Genomic DNA, 22,811 nt, shown 5'->3' with positions numbered 1-22,811 from the left:
CTCTCTCTTGATGTTCCTCCCTTCCGTCTTCTCCTCACTCTCTCCATCTGTTTTTTTTTCCTTCCACCTTTTTCCAACAACATGTTCATATTTTGCCTTGACCCCCAACCCATCAACACCCCCATTCAATTAAAAATAAAATATTTTTGTTTTCAGCATATACCTTTAGATCTAATGATATCATCACTGTGCCTCTGTAATGCAGTCAAATCATGGCTGGTGGGAGGGGCTTGTAGTGTGCTGTACATAGATAGGTGGGGACAGACAAAGGTGGGTTAGGACAGAAAAAGGGTAGGTGGGGGACAAACAAAGGTGAGTGGGAACAGAAAAAAAGTGGGAGGAGACATAAAAAGGTGATCGGGGACAGAAAAAAGTTGCAGAGGACAGACAGAGGTGGGTGGGGACAGACAGAGGTGGGTGTGGACAGACAGAGGTGTGTGGGGAACACAAAATGGGTGGGGACAGACAGAGGTGGGTGGGGGAAAACAAAAGGCGGTACTGATTTCTGCATTGGAAATAATTGAGATGATGATGCTGATATGATGAGGATATTGGTGAGGTTGATGATGATGATAGAATGATATGATGATGAAGATGATGATAGAATGATATGATGATGATAGAATGATATGATGATATTGATGAAAATGATTATGTTGTTCATAATAATATGATGATGAGAATATTGATGAAGATGGTATTCCCATTCCATCAACCACGACAGCTTATTGAACACTCCACAATCTAGCAGACACGATCCATTTAATTTCCCAGAATAACGAGACAATCTCCGTTCTCTGAGTCAAATAGGTAGATTCACGTAGAAAGGCTTATCTTTAGGGCGGCCTAGCCTAGCCTGTTTAGGCTACACCGCCGTAAATTAGTTAGGCTAGTAGTGATTTTCAAACCACTTACCTGCTAATCTACGGCGGCGCAGCCTCAAACGAGCGGGCGTAAGGGCGCCTAATTCAAATGACTTGGAGGGGGGCGTGTTGTATGGAAATGAGGCTTGACCTCACGTTTTTTTACGTTTTTTGACACTGCGCATGCGCCGGGCGACTACATTTCCCAGTGCGCATTGCGGCTAAGTACGCCGTACGGGCCTATTGATTTCGACGTGGACGTAAACTACGTAAATCCCGATTCGCGGACGACTTACGCAAACGACGTTAACTATTTCGAATTTTGCGGCGGGAACGGCAGCCATACTTAACATTGGCTATGCCACTAGAGCATAGCTCTAACTTTAGGCGGCCTATCCCTTACGGAAACGATGTAATTCGACGGCGTAGGCCTGGCGTACGTTCGTGAATCGGCGTATACCCTCATTTACATAATCTACGCCGGCCGCAATGGAAGCGCCATCTATCGGCCATCAGAAACATTGCAAGCTAAGATAGAACGGCGCAAGTCGGCCTATCTTAGCTTTGCTTAAGCGTATCTCTGTTTGAGCATACGCTTAAACAAACGCCGGCGTAGATTCAGAGTTAGGTCGGCTTATCTACTGATAAGCCGACCTAACTCTTTGTGAATCTACCTAAAAATGTATATGCTTTAATGGTTAGCTCTCAGGTTTATATACAGTTACAAGGCATGTTTCAGTAAGCACAGGAACAATCAAACTCTCCACCCCCAACATCACTCAATGCTTCAATCACATTCTTTTAGATAATTACATAGAGGAGTTAATTATCCCCCAGACGTTATGTCTCCGACAATAAGTGATTCACCTGTATAATACACATTTCTATGTCAGACGTTTTGGCACCGATCTGACATAATTACTACAGTTGACAAGTACATTCCACACAGTATTAGCATACCTAATGAGAGATCTTTCAGGAGCCTCAATTAACATCTCAAAAGCATGTGTCCTCACATTGAATGAAAACACTCCACTGACCTGGTGTGGGTCAGCATGAAGCAAACTGTAATATCGCAAGATATCCTGCAATATGAATTATCAGTAATGTCCCATCTCATGTAATTTATAATTAATGGGGTAGATTCAGGTAGCAATTCCGCCTGCGTATCCATAGATACGCAGCGTAATTGCTAAGTAGCGCCGGCGTATCTACTTTCTGTATTCAGAAAGCTAGATACGCCGACTGTAGCCTAAGATACCACTGGCATAAGGCTCTTATGCCGTCGTATCTTAGGGTGCATTCTGACGCTGGCCGCTAGGTGACGCAACCGTAGTTGTCAGCGTAGAGTATGCAAATTGCATACTCACGCCGATTCACAAACGTACGCGCGGCCGGCACTCGTTTTTTACGTCGTTTGCGTACGTCGTTTTCGCCGTAAGGCTGCTCCTGCTATTAGGAGGCGCAGCCAATGGTAAGTATGGACGTCGTTCCCGTGTCGCGATTTTCAAATTTTTCGGCGTTTGCGTAACTCGTTCGTGAATGGCGCTGGACGCCATTTACGTTCCCGTCGAAGCCAATGACGTCCTTGCGATGTCATTTACCGCAATGCACGTCGGGAAATTTTCCTGACGGAGCATGCGCAGTACGTTCGGTGCGGGAACGCGCCTAATTTAAATGATCCACGCCCCCTACGGGATCATTTAAATTACGCGCGCTTAAACCGGCCCCTTTTACGATACGCCGCCACAAATTACGGAGCAAATGCTTCGTGAATGAAGCGTAGCTCCAGTAATTTACGAAGGCGTAGCATAAAAACGATGCGCTGCGCCGCCGTATCAGTGCGCGCCCCTACCTGAATCTGGGCCAATATTTCTCAGTCACCCTATGCCCAAATGGGGCACAGGATGACCCTAGACCCAAGAGTTATTAGTGATGCTGGCACAGGAGTACCCTTCATCCTTCAAAAGTCTCTGGGTGTCATGGGTCATTCTGTTACATTGATCATAGCACCCAACTGTCCCTGGTTTCGAGGGACTGTCCCTAAATTGGAGCAATGTCCCTCATTCCTCCTCATTCCTCCTCATTCGCCCCTTATTTTGGTCTGATCTGTATAGATGTATATAAAATGTACCTTTTATCTATCAAAAAGTGTTTCCCAGTGCTAAACCTTTCATCTAGTTTCTAAATGGCTGCATTTGTAAATTCCAAAAGCCAATATAAAGGAATAGTAGTGGTAAAAAAAAAGCACTTGTGGGTTTAATAAATCTTGTTTTTTTTGTACAATTCTTGTGGCAGGGGGTGTGTCCTATGCCTGCATACTTTTGCTGATAGGTGTCCCTCATTCCCATGTCAAAAAGTTGGGAGGTATGCCATACCTCCCAACTGTCCCTGATTTGGTACAATGTCCCCTCAGTTGTCCCTCATTTTGGTCTGATCTATATGGTGGTATATAAAATGCACTTTTTATCTTTCAAAAAGTATTTCCCAGTGCTAAACCTTTAATCCAACTTCTAAATTGCTGCATTTGTACAGTTAAAAAGCCAATATAAAGCAAAAGTAGTGGTAAAAAAAAAAGCCCTTGTTGATTTAATTAACCTTTTTTTGGTTAATTCTCCTTTAGGGGGTGTGGCAGGGGGCGTGAAAAAACAACGTAAAAAAAAATGCGCCGGGCGCACATACGTTTCTGAATCGGCGTATCTAGTAATTTGCATATTCTACGCAGAACTCAACGGAAGCGCCACCTAGCGGCCAGCGTAAATATTGCACCCTAAGATACGACGGCGTAGGAGACTTACGCCGCTCGTATCTTAGCCTAATTTAAGCGTATCTGGTTTCCAGAATACGCTTAAATTTAGGACGGCGTAGATTCGGAGTTACATCGGCGTATCTACTGATACGCTGGCGTAAAGCTATCTGAATCCAGCTATCAGATTGTAATGTGTGTGGTCACTTTAAGAAAGCTGGCAGTTTGTATAAAGGAAAAAGTACAAATTGGCTGAGAAGAGATTTTTCGGTGATCGTCGCCCGGAGAGAATCGTTCCTATTGGATGTGGTCTTTGTCCCAGGCGGTGTTTCACGTTTCATACAGATGGTAGGTTGCACTTCGCTCCACATAACATGAGAAGCAGATACAGGAGTGTGTGGAACTTTAGACTCATGAATCTGCTGATTGCGCTTGTGGAGATTATATGTACAGAGGGGCGTGTCTGTCCTGTCATGGGGCCATCAGCAACACTCCGAGATACTCAACAGTTATAATTATCTCATTCCAAATATCAGAAGATCTGACTGCAGGTTGGAGAAGAACGGCGGAGGAACGATGAAGGTGTGCGCTCTCCTCTGCCTGTCCTCATTGGTCCTCCTCAGGACAGGTGAGATCTCAGGTCACCTAATGTATATGATTGTCTTCTATACTTCAATTAGTGATCTCCCCAGTCTGGTTACTCTATGTTTCTGGAGTATTTTATATACTGTATGTAGCATTACCCCCGGAGGAGATGCTGGTTGTTTTGGGTGGCACATTTACCTCATGGCTCCCCCGAATTCCTAGGGGTGAATGATGCGTATTGCATTTGGTAGAAGTAAAAGGAATGTCCAGACAGGTGCTCTTTATTACCCAGCCGCGTAAAAACAATAAACTTGTGGTGAGGAAAGTAAAGTTGAAGAAGAAAGGAGAATTGCAGATTCAGGCGTAATGATAGGAAACAGTCCTACTCCAAGCAGATCCTGAAAATCCCAACTCCAGGCAGATCCAGAACCCCCAGCTCCCAACAGATCCAGAACCCCCAGCTCCCAACAGATCCAGAACCCCCAGCTCCCAACAGATCCAGAACCCCCAGCTCCCAACAGATCCAGAACCCCCAGCTCCCAACAGATCCTGAACCCCCGGCTCCCAACAGATCCAGAACCCCCATCTCCCAATAGATTCAGAAACCCCCCGCTCCCAACAGATCCAGAAACCCCCAGCTCCCAACAGATCCAGAAACCCCAGCTCCCAACAGATCCAGAACCCCCAGCTCCCAACAGATCCAGAACCCCCAGCTCCCAATAGATCCAGAAACCCCCAGCTCCCAACAGATCCAGAACCCCCAGCTCCCAATAGATTCAGAAACCCCCCGCTCCCAACAGATCCAGAAACCCCCAGCTCCCAACAGATCCAGAACCCCCAGCTCCCAACAGATCCAGAACCCCCAGCTCCCAACAGATCCAGAACCCCCAGCTCCCAATAGATCCAGAAACCCCCAGCTCCCAACAGATCCAGAACCCCCCAGCTCCCAACAGATCCAGAAACCCCCAGCTCCCAACAGATCCAGAACCCCCCAGCTCCCAATAGATCCAGAAACCCCAGCTCCCTACAGATCCAGAAACCCCAGCTCCCAACAGATCCAGAAACCCCCAGCTCCCAACAGATCCAGAAACCCCCAGCTCCCAATAGATCCAGAAACCCCAGCTCCCAACAGATCCAGAAACCCCCATCTCCCAACAGATCCAGAAACCCCAGCCCCCAACAGATCCAGAAACCCCCAGCTCCCAACAGATCCAAAAAACCCCAGCCCCCAACAGATCCAGAAACCTGCAACTCCAGGTAGATCCAGAGACCCCCAGCTCCAGGTAAATCCTTAAAATCCCATTGGTGTCAGCAGGAGGAATGGTGCCCCATGTTTGGTGTCAGTGAGAAGAATAATGCCCCATCATTGGTGTCAGTTGGAGGAATAGAGCCCCATCGTTGGTGCATGGGCCAATTAAAGGAGAGTGAAGGACTGCAGTTTGGGCATCACAGTTATAGAATGTTTGACTTCACTACAAGTAAAATTAATTTATTATTATTTTTTTATTTTGGTAAAACCAACTGATTTCTTGAAATGCCCTTCCCCCTTCAGGTAGAGTTCACCTCACTTCCTGTCTCTGTGACACCAGGATATGAATGATGGGAGAGTTTATCACTGAGACAGAAAGACACAAAATAGAAAAGATTTTGTTACAGTTGGGCTTTTAATAAATGCTAATAATATCTTTTACTTGTCAGGAATCCAGTTTACAGAAGGACTTATCTGCAGGATTGAAGTTATCTCTCAGTAGATAATAAGCATGACACACTCGATATCCCTGGTGGTGTCCCTTTAGTACTTGTGTTGTGGCCCTTGGACCCCAGCAGTCTGTAGTGGGGGGGGGGGGGGGGTATAATTTCTCTGACATCTCCACCTCTTATCATTAAAAAGCAAAAAGCCATCTTTGAGCTCCAGTCAGTGACTTTGCCTAGGCTGTGATGATGTCATCAGTCTGCTGCAGGTAGGAGGAAGCATTTCCCCAGTCTCCCCTCCCCCAGTGATCAGGGATTTATGATTTCTCCAATCACAAGCAGGGGGCGGTGATTGTGCTCCTCCAGGCATCCCTGACCAGGACAAGTACCGTCAGTGAGTAAAGCGGTGATGTGGCGGCCTTTTTTGGGGGCATCAGATTGGCCCGGGGGGTGGCTGTGTCAGTTTCATTCCGGGACACTGTATTGTCCTGGAATGAATGTGCCCGGGACAGACCTGCAAAATGTGGGACTGTCCCGGGCAATCCGGGACACGTGGTCACCCTAACCAGGATATACAGCATGATTGTGTCATCTCTCAGTCCAGAAAGTAGATGGTGACCCCCAGGGTAGGGTGACCACGTGTCCCGGATTGGAAGGGTTACACTGTCACGTTATTCAATATAGACTGGGAATGGGATCACCAGGGAGGACGGTGAGCAATCTCTCTCTGTGTTTTCTCTGATTTCAGGCCAAGCAGAGGAAAGGCCATTGGTGGACACAAAGTACGGGAAGCTCCGGGGGGTCATCGAGCCGGTAAAGGAAACTCCAAGAACTGCAGATGCTTTCTATGGGATCCCCTTCGCCAAGCCTCCAGTGGGCTCACTGAGATTTGCATATCCGGAATCGATCGAGCCCTGGGAATCCACCCGAGACGCCTCCCAATATCCTCCCATGTAAGTGTCAGGAATTCACCATCTGAGCTTCTTCATGTGTTCTGCCCCATCTTCTAAAAGGGTTCAGATCAATCCGCCAATAACAGATGTTTCGGGTTTGGGTGGATGCCGGGTGAGTCAGCCATCAGATCCCTACACCAACCCTGGAAGTCCGATCCCCATGCTGGGGGTCCCAGCTCCACCCACCTGCCCCAGGGCCATTGGGATGGGGTCTCTCTTATTAATCTCTAGATTTGCTATTTATTCTACATTACTGAGAATGCAGCAGAAGGAGTGAGACCTCTTTCCGAAGGTTTTTAAAGGGGTTGTAAAAGTTCATGGGCCAGATTCTCAGAAGAGATACGACGGTGTATCTCTGTTTTTGGCCCCGGGTATCTGCGTCTGATTCCTAGAATCATTTACGCATAGATACGGCGTAGATCCGACAGGTGTAAGTCACTTACACCGTCGGATCTTAGATGTAATTCGACGCTGGCCGCTAGGTGGCGTTTACGTTCAGTTCTCATTTGACTATGCAAATGAGCCTGATACGCCGATTCCCGAACGAATTTGCGCTGCCTCGTCGTCGTTTACTTAGTTTCCGTAAGCGTAAGGTTACCCCTGCTATATGAAGGGTAACCTTACGCCAGTCCGCCGTATGCCATGTTAAGTATTCCGTCGGTTACGTCGTTTTACTAAGTCGTTCGCGAATACGACTTTACGCCAATGACGCTCACGTCGGCGTCATTGACGTTTTCCGTCGTGAGCTGGAGCATGCGCACTGGGCTATTTTTACGGCCGGCGCATGCGCAGTTCGATCGGCGCAGGGGCGCGCTTAATTTGAATACAAGCCGCCCCCTTTGAATTACGTGGCCATACGCCGGGCCATTTACACCACGCCGCCGCAAATTACGGAGCGAGTGCTTTGCGAATATGGCACATGCTCCAGAAAATTGCGGTGGCGTGGTGTAAATGGCTTACACTACGCCGCCGCCGATTCTATGAGAATCTGGCCCTACGGCAATATGGGGATAAGGGGAAGGGGTTAAACATCAGGGGCAATCAAAGGGTTAACTGCGTGCCTAGCCAGTGTTTTGGAGTACTGTGTGAGGTGCCTTTACTAGGGGAAAGAAGGATTTTGTTTCCCTGCTTTGCAGGAACACAGAATCCACCCCTTCCCCCTGTCAGAATGGAGATCTGCCTGGTTTACATAGTCAGATCTCAGTTCTGTGCGTCTTACCGATGATTGGCAGGTGCCAGGGGACGTCCAGTGCCCGGCACCCGCAGATTGGCTTCTGCTGTGAATAATCACAGCAGAAGCGTCCCATCAGCGCCCCCTGTAGGCGGAAGTGCAAAATGATGTATATATGCATGATTCTGCACAGGAGAGCTGCCCTGTAGCACTAAAACTATGGGGCAGTCCTTAAGTGGTAGAGTCCCATCCCCCCTGCTGAACTGATGGGGCCCGGACCCTGTACAGGAGGGCCGGCTGTACCCCCCCTATTGGCAGCCTTGTATAGGAGGGCCCGGCTGCCAAACTGATCGCACAGCCTGCACATTACAGCAGCAGAGACACAATCCAGGTATAATCTGTGTCTGCGTCATCATCATCATCCGCGTCAGCGTCAGCGTCTTGTATTTTGGTCTTTCAGGTGTTTGCAGGACATGGGGATGATGGAGGGATTTGTCACCTACTACAAATCTACATTCAAGATGCCCCCGGTGTCGGAAGATTGCCTGTATCTGAATATATTCACTCCGAGCGACAGAGAGAAGGAATCAAAGTTACCTGTGAGTATCGCAACAAAAGAGGAGGCCGCTGGTGATAAAAACTTAAAGTCTAAATAAGTTTAAAAAGAAAAAAAAAACACATATATACTTTAAGTTTCATATCTCAATTGTTTCCTTCTCTTTCTTTAAAAAAAATGGGTTCCCCCCATAAATACCCTAAAATCAAACCAACGATCCACATCTGCTTTTCATTTCAATTCATTCTACTCTCACAATATCTCCCTTTGTATCCCCCCATTGAGATGTACTGAGAGCAGGGAGAGTAAGAGATTATTTCACTGGCATCCCTTTAGATGAGCATGTTCCTCCCTGATGTCCACTGCAAGGTACAGACTGATGAGCTGTGCTGATCAGTTGCTTGATAACTCTTCCAAAAACAGGTCTGCTAGAAGGTAATCAAGCAATTGATGGGTAGAATCAGGGCCGCCATCAGGGGGGTACAGGCAGTACACCTATAAGGGGCCCGGATGGCAACCCCCCCTTTTTTTTATTATTATTAAAGGGCCCAGAGGCCCCCATGGCCCCGGATGGCAACCCCCCCTTTTTTTTATTACAATTTTTTTTTAATTTCTTTATATATATATATATATATATATATATATATATATATATATATATATATATATATATATATATATATATATATATATATATATATATATATATATTATTTTTTTTATTTTTTTTTAGAATTTATTTTTTATTTATATATATATATATATATATATATATATATATATATATATATTTGTTACTCAACAATTGCTACATAAATAGGAAGAGTGATAGTGATTTGTACTTTGTATCAGTTTGTGACGTCACCCCGCATTCTTGTGTTTTTAGGTCATGTTCTTCATACACGGGGGCGGGCTGTTGGTGGGTGGAGCCAGTCTCTATGATGGTTCTGCGCTCAGCGTCTACGAGAACGTGGTTGTCATTTCCATTCAATACCGACTGGCAATTCTGGGATTTTTCAGGTAAAGGTCAAAATGTTTCCTCCTAATTTAAAAAAGCAAAACTCCCATGAAGGTCCCGATCGCCCCGCCATGCTGCTGTAAAGGCCCCCAACACATGGCGTGTCCCTGCGCTGCATTGCTGAAAATGTTGAATGCACATTTTTAATTATTTTTATGTATTTCTTTCTCCCCCCCAGTACCGGAGATAATGAGCTACCCGGTAATCTGGGTTTTATAGACCAGGTAGCGGCCCTCCATTGGGTGCAGGAGAACATCGCTGATTTTGGGGGTGATCGGAACTCTGTCACCATATTCGGGGAGTCCGCCGGGGGAGTCAGCGTCTCAGCTTTGGTAAGTTCCAACTTGTCGACTAACTGAGGCAATATAAATATACTTTAAAACATACCTCCCAACTTTCTGAAATGGGAATGAGGGACACCTATCCAAAAAGTATGTAGGCATGGGACACACCCCCTGCCACATAGGACCCCCCCTGCCACATAGGACACCCCCCTGCCACATAGGACACACCCCCTGCCACATAGGACACACCCCCTGCCACATAGGACACACCCCTGCCACATAGGACACACACACCTGCCACATAGGACACACACCCCTGCCACATAGGACACACCCCTGCCACATAGGACACACCCCTGCCACATAGGACACATACCTGCCACATAGGACACACACACCTGCCACATAGGACACCCCCCTGCCACATAGGAAACCCCCTGCCACATAGGACACACCCCCTGCCACATAGCACACACCCCTGCCACATAGGACACCCCCCCTGCCACATAGGACACACCCCCTGCCACATAGGACACCCCCCTGCCACATAGTACATACCCCTGCCACATAGGACACACACCCCTGCCACATAGGACACACCCCCTGCCACATAGGACACCCCCCTGCCACATAGAAAACCCCCCTGCCACATAGGACACACGCCCCTGGCACATAGGACACACACCCCTGCCACATAGGAAACCCCCCTGCCACATAGGACACACACCCCTGCCACATAGGACACACACCCCTGCCACATAGGACACACCCCCTGCCACAAAGGACACATAGGACACACCCCCTGCCACATTGGACACATAGGACAAAACCCCTGCCACATTGGACACATAGGACACAACCCCTGCCACATTGGACACATAGGACACACACCCCTGCCACATTGGACACATAGGACACAACCCCTGCCACATTGGACACATAGGACACACACCCCTGCCACATTGGACACATAGGACACACACCCCTGCCACATTGGACACATAGGACACACACCCCTGCCACATAGGACACACCCCCCTGCCACATAGGACACACCCCATGCCACATAGGACACACCCCCTGCCACATAGGACACACACCCCTGCCACATAGGACACACACCCCTGCCACATTGGACACATAGGACACACACCCCTGCCACATTGGACACATAGGACACACACCCCTGCCACATTGGACACATAGGACACAACCCCATGCCACATTGGACACATAGGACACACACCCCTGCCACATAGGACACACCCCTGCCACATTGGACACAAAGGACACACCCCCATGCCACATTGGACACATAGGACACACACCCCTGCCACATAGGACACACCCCTGCCACATTGGACACATAGGACACACAGTATTTATTATCCTTCCCTGTTCTAGGTGCTCTCTCCTTTAACAAAAGGACTCTTTCACAAAGCCATCGCTGAGAGCGGCACGGTGGAGATGCCGGGGATGGCGGTCAGTAAGCCGGAGGAACTCACCTTCTACCGTGATGTAAGTCCACCATCATACATTGCTTTGTACAATAATTGTGCAGTGGATAGTATATAAGAACTATATAAATGGATAATAATAATGTGTGACTGTAGGGGGACATTAGAGTGTAAGCTCTTCTGGTGCAGAAATGGATGGGAATGGCTCAGTGTCCTCTGTACAGCACTGCGGTGTATGTGAGAGCTATATCAATGGATAATAATAATCTGTGACTGTTGGGGGACATTAGAGTGTAAGCTCCTCTGGTGCAGAGACTGATGGGACTGGCTTGGTGTTCTCTGTACAGCACTGCAGTATATATCAGAGCTATATAAATGTATAAAATAATAATAGTGTGTGACTGTTGGGGAACATTGAAGTGTAAGCTCTTCTGGTGCAGAGACTGATGGGAATGGTTAAGTGTTCCCTGTACAGCACTGTGGTATACGTCAGAGCTATATAAATGGATAACAAAAGTATGTGACTGTGTTGGGGCATTAGAGTGTACATTTTTGGTTATTAAAAATCTTACAAACATACAACATTATACAACCCTATTTACATATATGCAATAAAATAAATAGAAATGAATATATACATAAATAAACAAAAACAAACATACTTACATCAACAAATAAGGGAATTTTTGTTTTCCCCGTAAATAACATAAATAGAACAATATACAAATAAATATAATTCTAATATCTATAAATGACTAAACTATGCAAAACACAACCCTACTTCAACCTAAACAACCCCCCAGGCTAACACTGATCCCATCCCATGCATGCAGTCTTTTCCAAAGAATACAACCTTATATAAAAAACTTGGGGACGTGATTGGACAGAAAGAAAAGCCGCACACCCAGAGATTGACAGACAGCAGCTATGGGGACCTGACATTCCTCCACCATTTTTGCAGGCCCCCGGCCGCCACCTGTCCCTCTCAAAATCCTGAATCTTCCCAACTTCACCCAGAATGTTGCGCGCCAGCACCTCGACAGGAAGGATTTTTTTCAGGGTGGAAACCTTAAATCGTGGATTCCATATGAAGTAAAGGACTACTAAGCTAACTAGAAAAAAGGTCTCAAAATCAAAATCCCAGTGAGTTTGGAAGGCTCCGTATGACCACTCTGCATAACTAAATTATGGAATATGTCGGAGCTATATAAGTGGATAATAATAGTGTGTGACTGTGAGGGAACATTAGAGTGTAAGCTCCTCTGGTGCAGAGACTAATGGGAATCGCTTGGTGTTTGCTGTACAGCACTATGGAAAATGCTAAAGCTATATAAATTAACAGCAATTTTTTTTTTTTATTATTATTATTATCTTTTACACATGACAGGCTCACTTAATCAGCAGGTTTTCTGGCGCAATTCTTCAAATCAAATTTTTTACTGAAGTTTTTACTTATGAGATTTCTGATGGGGATTTGTGTGTCCTCCCTGCAGGTGGTGTCGGAGGTCTCCGGCTGTGACGTGTCCTCGGTGGTGGAGTGCCTAAAGCTGAAGTCGGAGAAGGAGATCTTGTCTGCCACTGAAAATCTGGTGAGTCAAATTCAAGGCTCAGAGCTACGCATCTTTAGACACCAGGGCCCAGATTCACATACAAACGCCTATCTTTAGGTGGGCGTAGCGTATCTCAGATACACTACGCCACTGTAACTTAGAGCGCCATGTCCTGTAATCAGAAACAACTTGCGGTCTAAGTTACGGCGGCGTAGTGTATCTGACATGGCGTAAGCCCGCCTAATTCAAACTAGTCTGTTAGGGGGGCGTGTTGTATGTAAATGTGTTGTGACCCCGCGTAAATGACGCTTTTTACGCGAGCATGCTCAGTATCATGTCGAATTTTCAAAGTAAATTACGCCCACTCAATGCTTAGTCGACGTGAACGTAACCTACGCCCAGCCCCATTCACGGACGACTTACGCAAATGACGTAAAATACGACGCTGTTTGTACGTTTCCGACGTCCATACTTAACATGACTTACCCCTGCTTTATGAGGGGTAACTTTACGCCGGTCTGACGCCTTACGTAAACGACGTATCTTGATACGCCGGGCACGAGTATGTTCGTGAATCGGCGTATCTAGGTAATTAGCATATTTGACGCGGAAATATACGGAAGCGCCACCTAGCGGCCAGCGTAAATATGCACCCTAAGATACGACGGCGTAGGAGACTTACGCCGCTAGTATCTAGGCAACTGTGAGGCGTATCTGATTCTATGAATCAGGCGCCGCCGTAACTCCTTTGTGAATCCGGGCCCAGGACTCTTGGCACAAAGACTACACACCAATATATTTTTTTCCTTTAGGCCTCATGCAAATTGGATGTTTTTAATGTGGCTGTTAGGGGTATCTGTGTTTTTTTTTGCCTCTAAACACCCCTCCATGTTAGTCGGTATGTCCATGAACACATAGATGTTTAGAGGAGCTTAGAGGCAGATAGATTAGAAGGCAACGGCCAGACAAATTCACTAAATCGGTGAGTGATCGGTGCTTTGGCTTATGGTGTCATCCTAACACAACAGTATAAGTGGAACAGTGGAAAGCTGGCAACTTGTAGACCCAAATATGCTAATTTTATTAATGCAGGGGGAGTAGAGAAGATACAGAGGCGTTTACGTGTTTCGTCACGTTACGTCTTACTCATAGCCAGTTTAGAGGCAGGGGCGTTTAGAGACCCACTGCTAGGGCATCCAGGAGCAGCAGCATTTTGACAGAAAAATAAACGCTTGACGCCTGTAAACATGTGTAGGTTGATATAATAACTACACTTATTAACCACAAATGTACTGCGGGGGAAGCAGCGGCGGCTGTAGGCAAAGCGACGTACCCGTACATTGCTGCCTACTTCCAGGTTCCCCCACCCGGGAGCCTGTCAGCAAGTCCTGGCCAATGATTCACAGCCGGCCCCTGCTGATCAACTGTGTCCAATCACAGCCCAGAGCTCTGTGTTGGTAAACAACACAGAGCTCTGTACAGAGGGAGTGATCTGTCAGTTTCACATCCCTGCAAAGAGAGATCTATTAGTAAAAGCAGCACACTTTACACATATTACACATAAGTACACTTTTAACCCCTTGATCGCCCTGGATGTTAACCCCTTCCAAGCCAGTGACATTAGTACAGTGACAGTGTATAGTATTATCACTGATCACTGGTGATGTCAGTGGCAGTTAGTCAGCTCCCCCCAGCGTCAGTTAGTGTCAGATTTCCGCTGCACTATCGCAGTCCCATTATAAGTCGCTGATTGCCGCCATTACCAGTATAAAAATAAATAAAAATTCAAGTATATTTTCTATCTTTTGTAGGTGCTATATTCTTCATACAAACCAATCAATATACAATTATTGGGATTTTTTTTTTTATAAAAAAACATCTAGCAGAATACATTTTGACCAAAATTTATGAAGACATTTGATTTTTTTGTTTTTTTATTGGATATGTTTTATAACAGAAAGTAACATATATTCCATAAAGGGCAGATTTGTGGAGAGACCACTAATAGTTGTCCTGTGGACAGATTCTCTCCCCTGAGCTGTGGATCTCTGCAGCTCCTCCAGAGTTACCATGGGCCTCTTGGCTGCTTCTTTGATTAATGCTCGCCTTGCCCGGCTGGTCAGTTTAGGTATACGGCCATGTAGTGTAGTTGGATGTTATTAAAGCGTTGTGACTCTGCACAGTATCCATCACGTCTTTCTTTTTCTTCAGGGATTCCTGCCGTTGCCGATCTGCGTGGACGGCGTCTTCCTTACTAAACCAGTGGAGGAGATCTTGGCCAACAAGGAGAGCAACCGAGTCCCCCTCCTCCTGGGCGTCTGTAACCATGAATTTGGATGGATTCTCCCCCTGGTAATGTCCTCTATATCCCATTCTCCACCAATCATCACCCAGACAGGGACTTGCTATTCACAAGGTTCTAGAGCAGGGGTATTGAATTAAAATTCATGGAGGTCCGATTAGTAAAATTTTCTTCCAGCCGAGGTCCGCATCGCAGTTTTGTGCGATTACCCCGATACTTTACATCGCAGCCCAGGGGTGCAGGCATGACACACCATTCGTTTGAATGGGCTGCTGCGCCTGTGTTTCTGCTGGGAAAAGGTCCTGGCATCTTTTTAAAAAGGCAGCCACATGGAAACTGCATGATGCGTTTGTACCATGCAATTTCCATGTGCAGAAAATTGCACTTTGCATTTTAGTGCATTCACGTTTTCTGTGCAGCACCTCATTTTGTGCGCAGCTGCATGTTCCCTTCACATCTTCCCCACCACAGCCCTGTCCCCCTTCACATATCACCCCACACAGTATTACCCCCCTACACAGTATTGCCCCATCACATATGCCCCCCACACAGTATTACCCCCCTACACAGTATTGCCCCATCACATATGCCCCCCACACAGTATTACCCCCCTTCACATATCCCCCCACACAGTATTGCCCCTTCACATATCCCCCCACACAGTATTGCCCCATCACATATCCCCCCACACAGTATTGCCCCATCACATATCCCCCCCACACAGTATTACCCCCCTTCACATATCCCCCCACACAGTATTGCCCCTTCACATATCCCCCCACACAGTATTGCCCCATCACATATCCCCCCACACAGTATTGCCCCATCACATATCCCCCCCACACAGTATTACCCCATCACATATCCCCCCACACAGTATTACCCCATCACATATCCCCCCACACAGTATTACCCCATCACATATCCCCCCCACACAGTATTACCCCATCACATATCCCCCCCACACAGTATTACCCCATCACATATCCCCCCACACAGTATTGCCCCATCACATATCCCCCCACACAGTATTGCCCCATCACATATCCCCCACACAGTATTGCCCCATCACATATCCCCCACACAGTATTACCCCCTTTACATTACCCCATCACATATCCCCCCCCCACAGTATTGCCCCTTTACATGACCCCCATCACAGATCCCCCCACACAGTATTACCCCATCACAGATCCCCCCCATACAGTATTGCCCCATCACATATCCCCCCACACAGTATTGCCCCATCACATATCCCCCCCCACACACAGTACTGCCCCCATCACATACCCCCCCACACAGTACTGCCCCCTTTACATGACCCCCCCTCCACACACACAGCACTGCCCCGCTCCCCATCCTTAACATTTTCATACATTTTCCTCCCTTCCCTCTCCACTCCTACCTTTCACAGAGCGGAGGGTGGGAGGCGGGACAGTCGTGGACTGAAGGCGCGGGAGCTGTCGGGTTGACTTCCCGGCGAACTGGTGATTGGCTGCTAGGACCGCCTCCTAGCAACCAATCACCTCCATCTAACATGACAGGCAGCTACCTCTCTGGTCCCGCCCACGGTCCGGGATTGTCCCGCCTCCCGCCGTCTGCTCCTCTTCTCTGCTAACAAAAGCGGAGAAGGCTGGGGACAAAAGCGGCAGCTAAATGGCGCGATCGCCGCGGTCCGGAAAGAGCAGCAGCTCGGTCCGGACACGGACCGCGGGCCGCCATTTAGTGATGCCTGTTCTAGAGCCAGGGCTCTCACACTGGCAGCCCTCCAGCTGTTGCGAAACTACAAGTCCCATGAGGCATTGCAGGGCTGACAGTTACAAGCATGACTCCTACAGGCAGAGGCATGATGGGACTGGTAGTTTCACAACAGCTGGAGGGCCACCAGTGTGAGACCCCTGCCCTAGAGAGAGTGAGAACAATGTAACAGAGGCTTCCACAAGACAAGAATTATGGGCCAGATTCACAAATGAGATACAATGGCGTTTCTCCTGATACGCCGTCGTATCTCTGTTTCTATCTATGCGACTGATTCATAGAATCAGTTACGCATAGATATCCCTAAGATCCGACAGGTGTAATTGTTTTACACTGTCGGATCTTAGGATGCAGTACCGCGGCCGCCGCTGGGGGGAGTTTGCGTCGTAAACCAGCGTCGGGTAAGCAAATTAGCAGTTACGGCCGATCCACGACGGTTTTTCGCGTTCGCTACGTCGTCCGTAGTCAAGTTTCCCGTCGCAAAGTTAGTCGTTTTTTTTGGTGCCTTAACTTTAGTCAGCAAGTGTATTGCTGTCTAAAGTATGGCCGTCGTTCCCGTGTCGAAATTAAAAATTTAACGTTGTTTGCGTAAGCCGTCCGGGAATACGGAAGTACGATACGCGCGTCGCCGTTCAAAAAAATGACGTCACGGCGCGCAAAGCACGGCGGGAGTTAGGAAACGGAGCATGCGCAATAGGTCCGGCGTGGGAGCGTGCCTAATTCATGGAGGGGGTTATTATCACATCATAGGAGTGTGACTTTCTTTTTTTGTCGGCAGATTTTCAATATGACGGAAATAACAGAAGGAATGAATAGGGAGTTGGTACAGCAGGCGCTCGAAAAACTTATCATGCTGGTGAGTACGGTGGGGTTCATAAAGGTTTAGCGGCACAAAACTCAAATTAATTATATAATAGACATGTACACTACCGAAAAATATGTTTGTTTTTAGTTTCATTCGGTTTCTTTCGTAAATTCAAAAATTCGGAATTCGTAAATTTGAAATTCAAAAATTTGGAAATTCGAGAATCCCAAAATAAGAAAGAAATCCAAAAACTTGAACGAAGAAAAATGCAAAAATTTGAAATAATAACTAACTAATTATAACTAACTATTGAATTATAGGTTTTGGAATTTCCTTTCAAATTTGGCTGTTAGTGAAACGTAACAAATATGAATTTATCTGAAGTTACAAATTATCCGAAATAAAGAATGCTGCATCTAAACAAATGGAATGAAATAATAATAAATAATAATACGTTTTAATATTATTATCATTATTGTTATTTACTATTATTCATTCGTTACCTTCCATCCATTTAGATACGGCATTCGTCATTACGGATAATTTGTAACTTCGGATAAATTCGTATTCGTTACGTTCACTAACAGCCAAAATTGATAGTAAATTACAATACCTATAATTTAATAATTAGTAATAGTTAAGTTATTATTAGTTAGTTAATATTTCAGATTTTTGAATTTTTCGGGTTTTTGAATTTTCGTTCTTATTTTGCTTCTTTTGAATTTTTGGACTTTCATTCTTATTTTTGGATTTTCGAATTTCCGAAATTTAGGATTTTCGAATTTTCAAGATGTTTTCAAATTGATGAATTTGTCTAAATCCGTTCAAAAACGAATTTGTAACCAAAACTAATTGCATGTGTGAATTCTATAACATTGATTTAACTTAATTTAGATTATATTTCCAATTTATTTATTTTATTTGTTTCTTCATTTATTTATTTTATCTTATTTTTTTTAATTTGTTTCTTAATTTAATGTATAACAGATACAGTATATTATTATTTGTTATTTAGTATTATTCATTCGTTACCTTCCATTCATTTAGGTACGGCATTCGTTATTTCGGATAATTCGTAACTTTGGATAAATTCGTATTTGTTACATTCACTAACAGCCAAAATTTAAAGGAAATTACAATACCTATAATTTAATAATTTGTAATAGTTAAGTTATTATTAGTTAGTTAATATTTCAGATTTTTTGAATTTTTCGGGTTTTTGAATTTTCGTTCTTTTGAATTTTTGGACTTTCATTCTTATTTTTGGATTTTCGAATTTTCGAATTTCCGAAATTTAGGATTTTCGAATTTTCAAATTTCTGACAATTCGGAAATTCGGATGTTTTCAAATTGATGAATTTGTCTAAATCCGTTCAAAAACGAATTTGGAACCAAAACTAATTGCACCTGAGTATTCTATAACATTGATTTAACTTAATTTAGTTTATATTTCCAATTTATTTATTTTATTTGTTTTTTCATTTTTTATTTTATCTTATTCATTTTTAATTTGTTTCTTCATTTAATGTATTTATTTAACAGATACAGTATATTGTTCTGTAGTGTCCTATGCAACTATTCAGGTTTGCACTGGGAGGATAATTATCACACTAATGATACATGACATCTACTATGACACAAGTCTGTTTTTTCGAATTGCTAATTTATTATTTATATAAATGCAAATATGTGAAAGCATAAAGTTTCCACTCTGTTCCACGGCGCCCTCCACTGTCACCTTCCAGATCCAGCGCTACGTTGCGCAGACCACATTGGAGTCAATGGAAACGAAAATAATTAGTTCCGCATTGACTTCTATGGCACTCAATGTGGCCAGAGGTGGGGGGCGCCAGAGAGCTCGAGAACTTGGAAAGGCTCGGGAACTGAGTATTTCCAAACGGCTCCGCTCGGCTCCGGTGCCCCCGCACCTCTGGCCAAATGCGGTATTGCACACCACTATGGCAAACAGAGTCAGGATTTTCCCAAAAAAATACTCGTATTGGGCAAAGCTTGTTAACCGTGTTACTCCCAATCTGAGGTTTCAATGTAATTTCAAGGGGTACGAATACTTTTTTAAGGCAGTGTATGATATATAAAATACACATATGTAAACACACAGATAGGAAACAGTTATATTTAGAGTAACATACACTTTACGTGTTTCACCATTTAATATGTGGCTTCTTCAGGGATAACACAGCATTTAAATGTGACAGTACACTGGTATAGATCTTTAGAACATATTTTATGAACCTCCATTAATGAAAGAACTGACGTCCAATGAATGAAAGGGGAGGGCCAGGGACAGCCTGGGGAGGAAAGAGCTAGATGATGCTTGGCATCTTCTTTCAGTGAAATGGGGCGGATTCTATCTAACTTGCTGCAGCTTCTAATGCACATTGTGAGGGTTACAGTTTCATATCCACCTTCTATCACTGCTGCTCTGATTATAATATATTTCTATCATTTGTAGAGATTGAGCCCTGATGTGCTCCCGTCTGTCCTGGATGAATACCTCTCTGATGTCAGCGATCCATTTGCATTCCGTGACCGTTTCCTGGATCTCTGCGGAGATGCTCTGTTCATTGTTTCTGGACGTAAAGTCGCCAACTATCACCGCGGTATGGGACCCCTGCCATACACAAACTTAAATTATCAACCACATAAATATATATATATATATATATATATATAAAACATTTGCCGTGTGAATGCCTCAAACATTCACAATTTGCTGTGCCAATGCCTCTATATGTGTATTTTCTATAATCATCAGCTCCATCTAGTGGCCATAATGCAGTATTTAGCTGATTGAGGTATTTCAGGAAAATGCAGCATTGTGGCCACTAGATGGAGCTGATGATTATAAGAAATACACATATTGAGGCATTGGCACAGCAAATTTTTATTTTTGGTTTCGCATTCTGACAGAAAGGCTAACATTCCAAATCCCATTCCGGTTTGCTGTAACAAAAGGCCAGTGAGCAGCAGAGGAGTCTCTGGGTGTGTTCAGGACCACATGAGCCATTGTAGATTGTGTGATCTGAGCCAAACGTAGTGATAATAATGAGAACAGAGGCTGAGGACTGGAGGTGTTGCAGGTTCACTAAACTCCCATTTTAATGAGAGGTCTACCAGAGAGATTCTGGCCCGGATTCACGTAGGGCTGCGTAAATATAAGCGGGCGTAGCGTATCGTATTTACGCTACGCCGCCGCAACTTAGAGAGGCAAGTGCAGTATTCACAAAGCACTTGCGTCCAAAGTTACGGCGGCGTAGCGTAAATGTGCCGGCGTAAGCCCACGTATTTCAAAGTCGGCTAGTGTGGGCGTGTTTTATGCTAATGAATCGTGACCCGACGTGATTGAAGTTTTTAACGAGCGGTGCATGCGCCGTCCGTGAACGTATCCCAGTGCGCATGCTCCAAATTACGCCGCAACTACTCAATGCTTTCAACGTGAACGTAACTTACGCACAGCCCCATTCACAGACGACTTACGCAAACGACGTAAAACGTAAAAAAATTTACGCTGTTCAGACGTCCATACCTAACATTGGTACGCCTCATAGAGCAGTGGTAACTTTACGCCCAAAAAAGCCTTACGTAAACGACGTAAAAAAATACGCCGGCGTAACTCCTTTGAGAATCTGGGCCTCTATGTTCACTGACAGCGGGGAAGAGACAGGGGGGGAATGTCGATTGGTCGATTGGTGAGACTAATTCAGATCATTATCTCATGGTCAGCTTCAAAAAACCACCTATGATGGGCTACACTGAGTGGCCTTGATTAAATTAAAACCCCATTTCCTCAGTCTCCCTTTACCCAGTGATTAGTCTGCTGCAGGTAGGAGGAAGCATTTCCCCAGTCTCCCTTCCCCCAGTGATTAGTCTGCTGCAGGTAGGAGGAAGCATTTCCTCAGTCTCCCCTCCCATCCCCCAATGATTAGTCTGCTGCAGGTAGGATGAAGCATTTCCTCAGTCTTGTGAATTTGGCCTGACTCTCCATCTCTTATTGAACAGACTCCGGACTTCCTGTCTATTTCTATGAATACCAGCACCGCCCGTCCCTGTTTGATGGCGTCCGGCCGGACTTTGTGAAGGCGGATCACGTGGATGAGATTGTCTACGTGTTTGGAGGTCCCTTCCTGAGAGACGGTGTTCTCTTTGCCGGTAAGCATAACTCACAATGCCGCCATCGAGGGGGATTATTTATGGGGGGATTGGTTTGGCTCAGATGTGGGGGGGGGGAGGGGCAGTGTGATGAGAACTGTTCCCCGCTCTGGTGTTGTAACGGCACCCCAAATGGGAAAGGGGTTAAAGCCGTTTAGGTGCCGCACGTCCAAACAAAATTTATAGGTAGCGATGGTCAGAGGCAGAGCAGCCTCAGCCCAGACTCCATCCAGGCCATGCCCACCAACTCGTTTCGCCTGCCCACGAGGCTTTGCCATGGAGGTCCTCCAAGGCTGAGTCCAGTGGACAGGGCGAAACATGTCAGAGCGGGCAAGGCCTGGATGGAGTCTGAGCTGAGGCTGTTGTTACCATCACTACCTATGGGTTTTGTTGGATGTGCAGGAAAGATCCTTGGGCCAGATTCACGTACAATTGCGCCGGGGACACGTAAGCCATTTAAGTTACTCCGCCGTAAGTTTTCAGGTTTAGTGCTCGATCCACAAAGCACTTACCTGGAAACTTGCGGCGGTGTATCGTAAATGCGTCCGGCGCAAGGCGGGCCAAATAGAATGGGGCGAACTGCGCATACCTTAACATGGTGGAGTACTTTTACACCATATTAAAGGTGCCCTATCTTTGCGACGGAAATCTAACACTCGCGACGAAGTAACGACGGGAAAAATTTTCGTGGATCTCCGTAACTCCTAATTTGCATACCTGACGCTGGTTTACGACGCAAACTCCCCCCAGCGGCGGCCGCGGTACTGCATCCTAAGATCCGACAGTGTAAGTCCATTACACCTGTCGGATCTTCTGCCTATCAATGCGTAACTGGTTCTATGAATCAGTCGCATTGTTAGAAACAGAGATACGACGGCGTATCAGGAGATACGCCGTCGTA

At 45.7% G+C, this 22,811-nt stretch overlaps 1 protein-coding gene across 1 annotated transcript in view; it reads left to right on the top strand.

Annotated features, from left to right (window-relative positions):
• Positions 1-4,133: 4,133 nt before the first annotated feature.
• Positions 4,134-22,811, top strand: part of LOC120916838 — a 52,744-nt gene continuing 34,066 nt past the window's right edge. The window contains exons 1-11 of the mRNA XM_040327782.1: positions 4,134-4,237; positions 6,635-6,839; positions 8,471-8,609; positions 9,453-9,586; positions 9,763-9,916; positions 11,273-11,386; positions 12,819-12,914; positions 15,087-15,227; positions 17,714-17,791; positions 20,214-20,361; positions 21,761-21,910. Of these exons, the coding sequence (XP_040183716.1) occupies positions 4,186-4,237; positions 6,635-6,839; positions 8,471-8,609; positions 9,453-9,586; positions 9,763-9,916; positions 11,273-11,386; positions 12,819-12,914; positions 15,087-15,227; positions 17,714-17,791; positions 20,214-20,361; positions 21,761-21,910 (1,411 nt within the window). The 5' untranslated portion in view covers positions 4,134-4,185. The remainder of the gene's footprint in view (positions 4,238-6,634; positions 6,840-8,470; positions 8,610-9,452; positions 9,587-9,762; positions 9,917-11,272; positions 11,387-12,818; positions 12,915-15,086; positions 15,228-17,713; positions 17,792-20,213; positions 20,362-21,760; positions 21,911-22,811) is intronic.

The sequence above is a fragment of the Rana temporaria genome, chromosome 11 (assembly GCF_905171775.1).
Source record: "Rana temporaria chromosome 11, aRanTem1.1, whole genome shotgun sequence".
NCBI lineage: Eukaryota > Metazoa > Chordata > Amphibia > Anura > Ranidae > Rana > Rana temporaria.
Note: the sequence above shows the minus strand (reverse complement) of the source record. Positions and strands in the feature narration are given on the sequence as shown.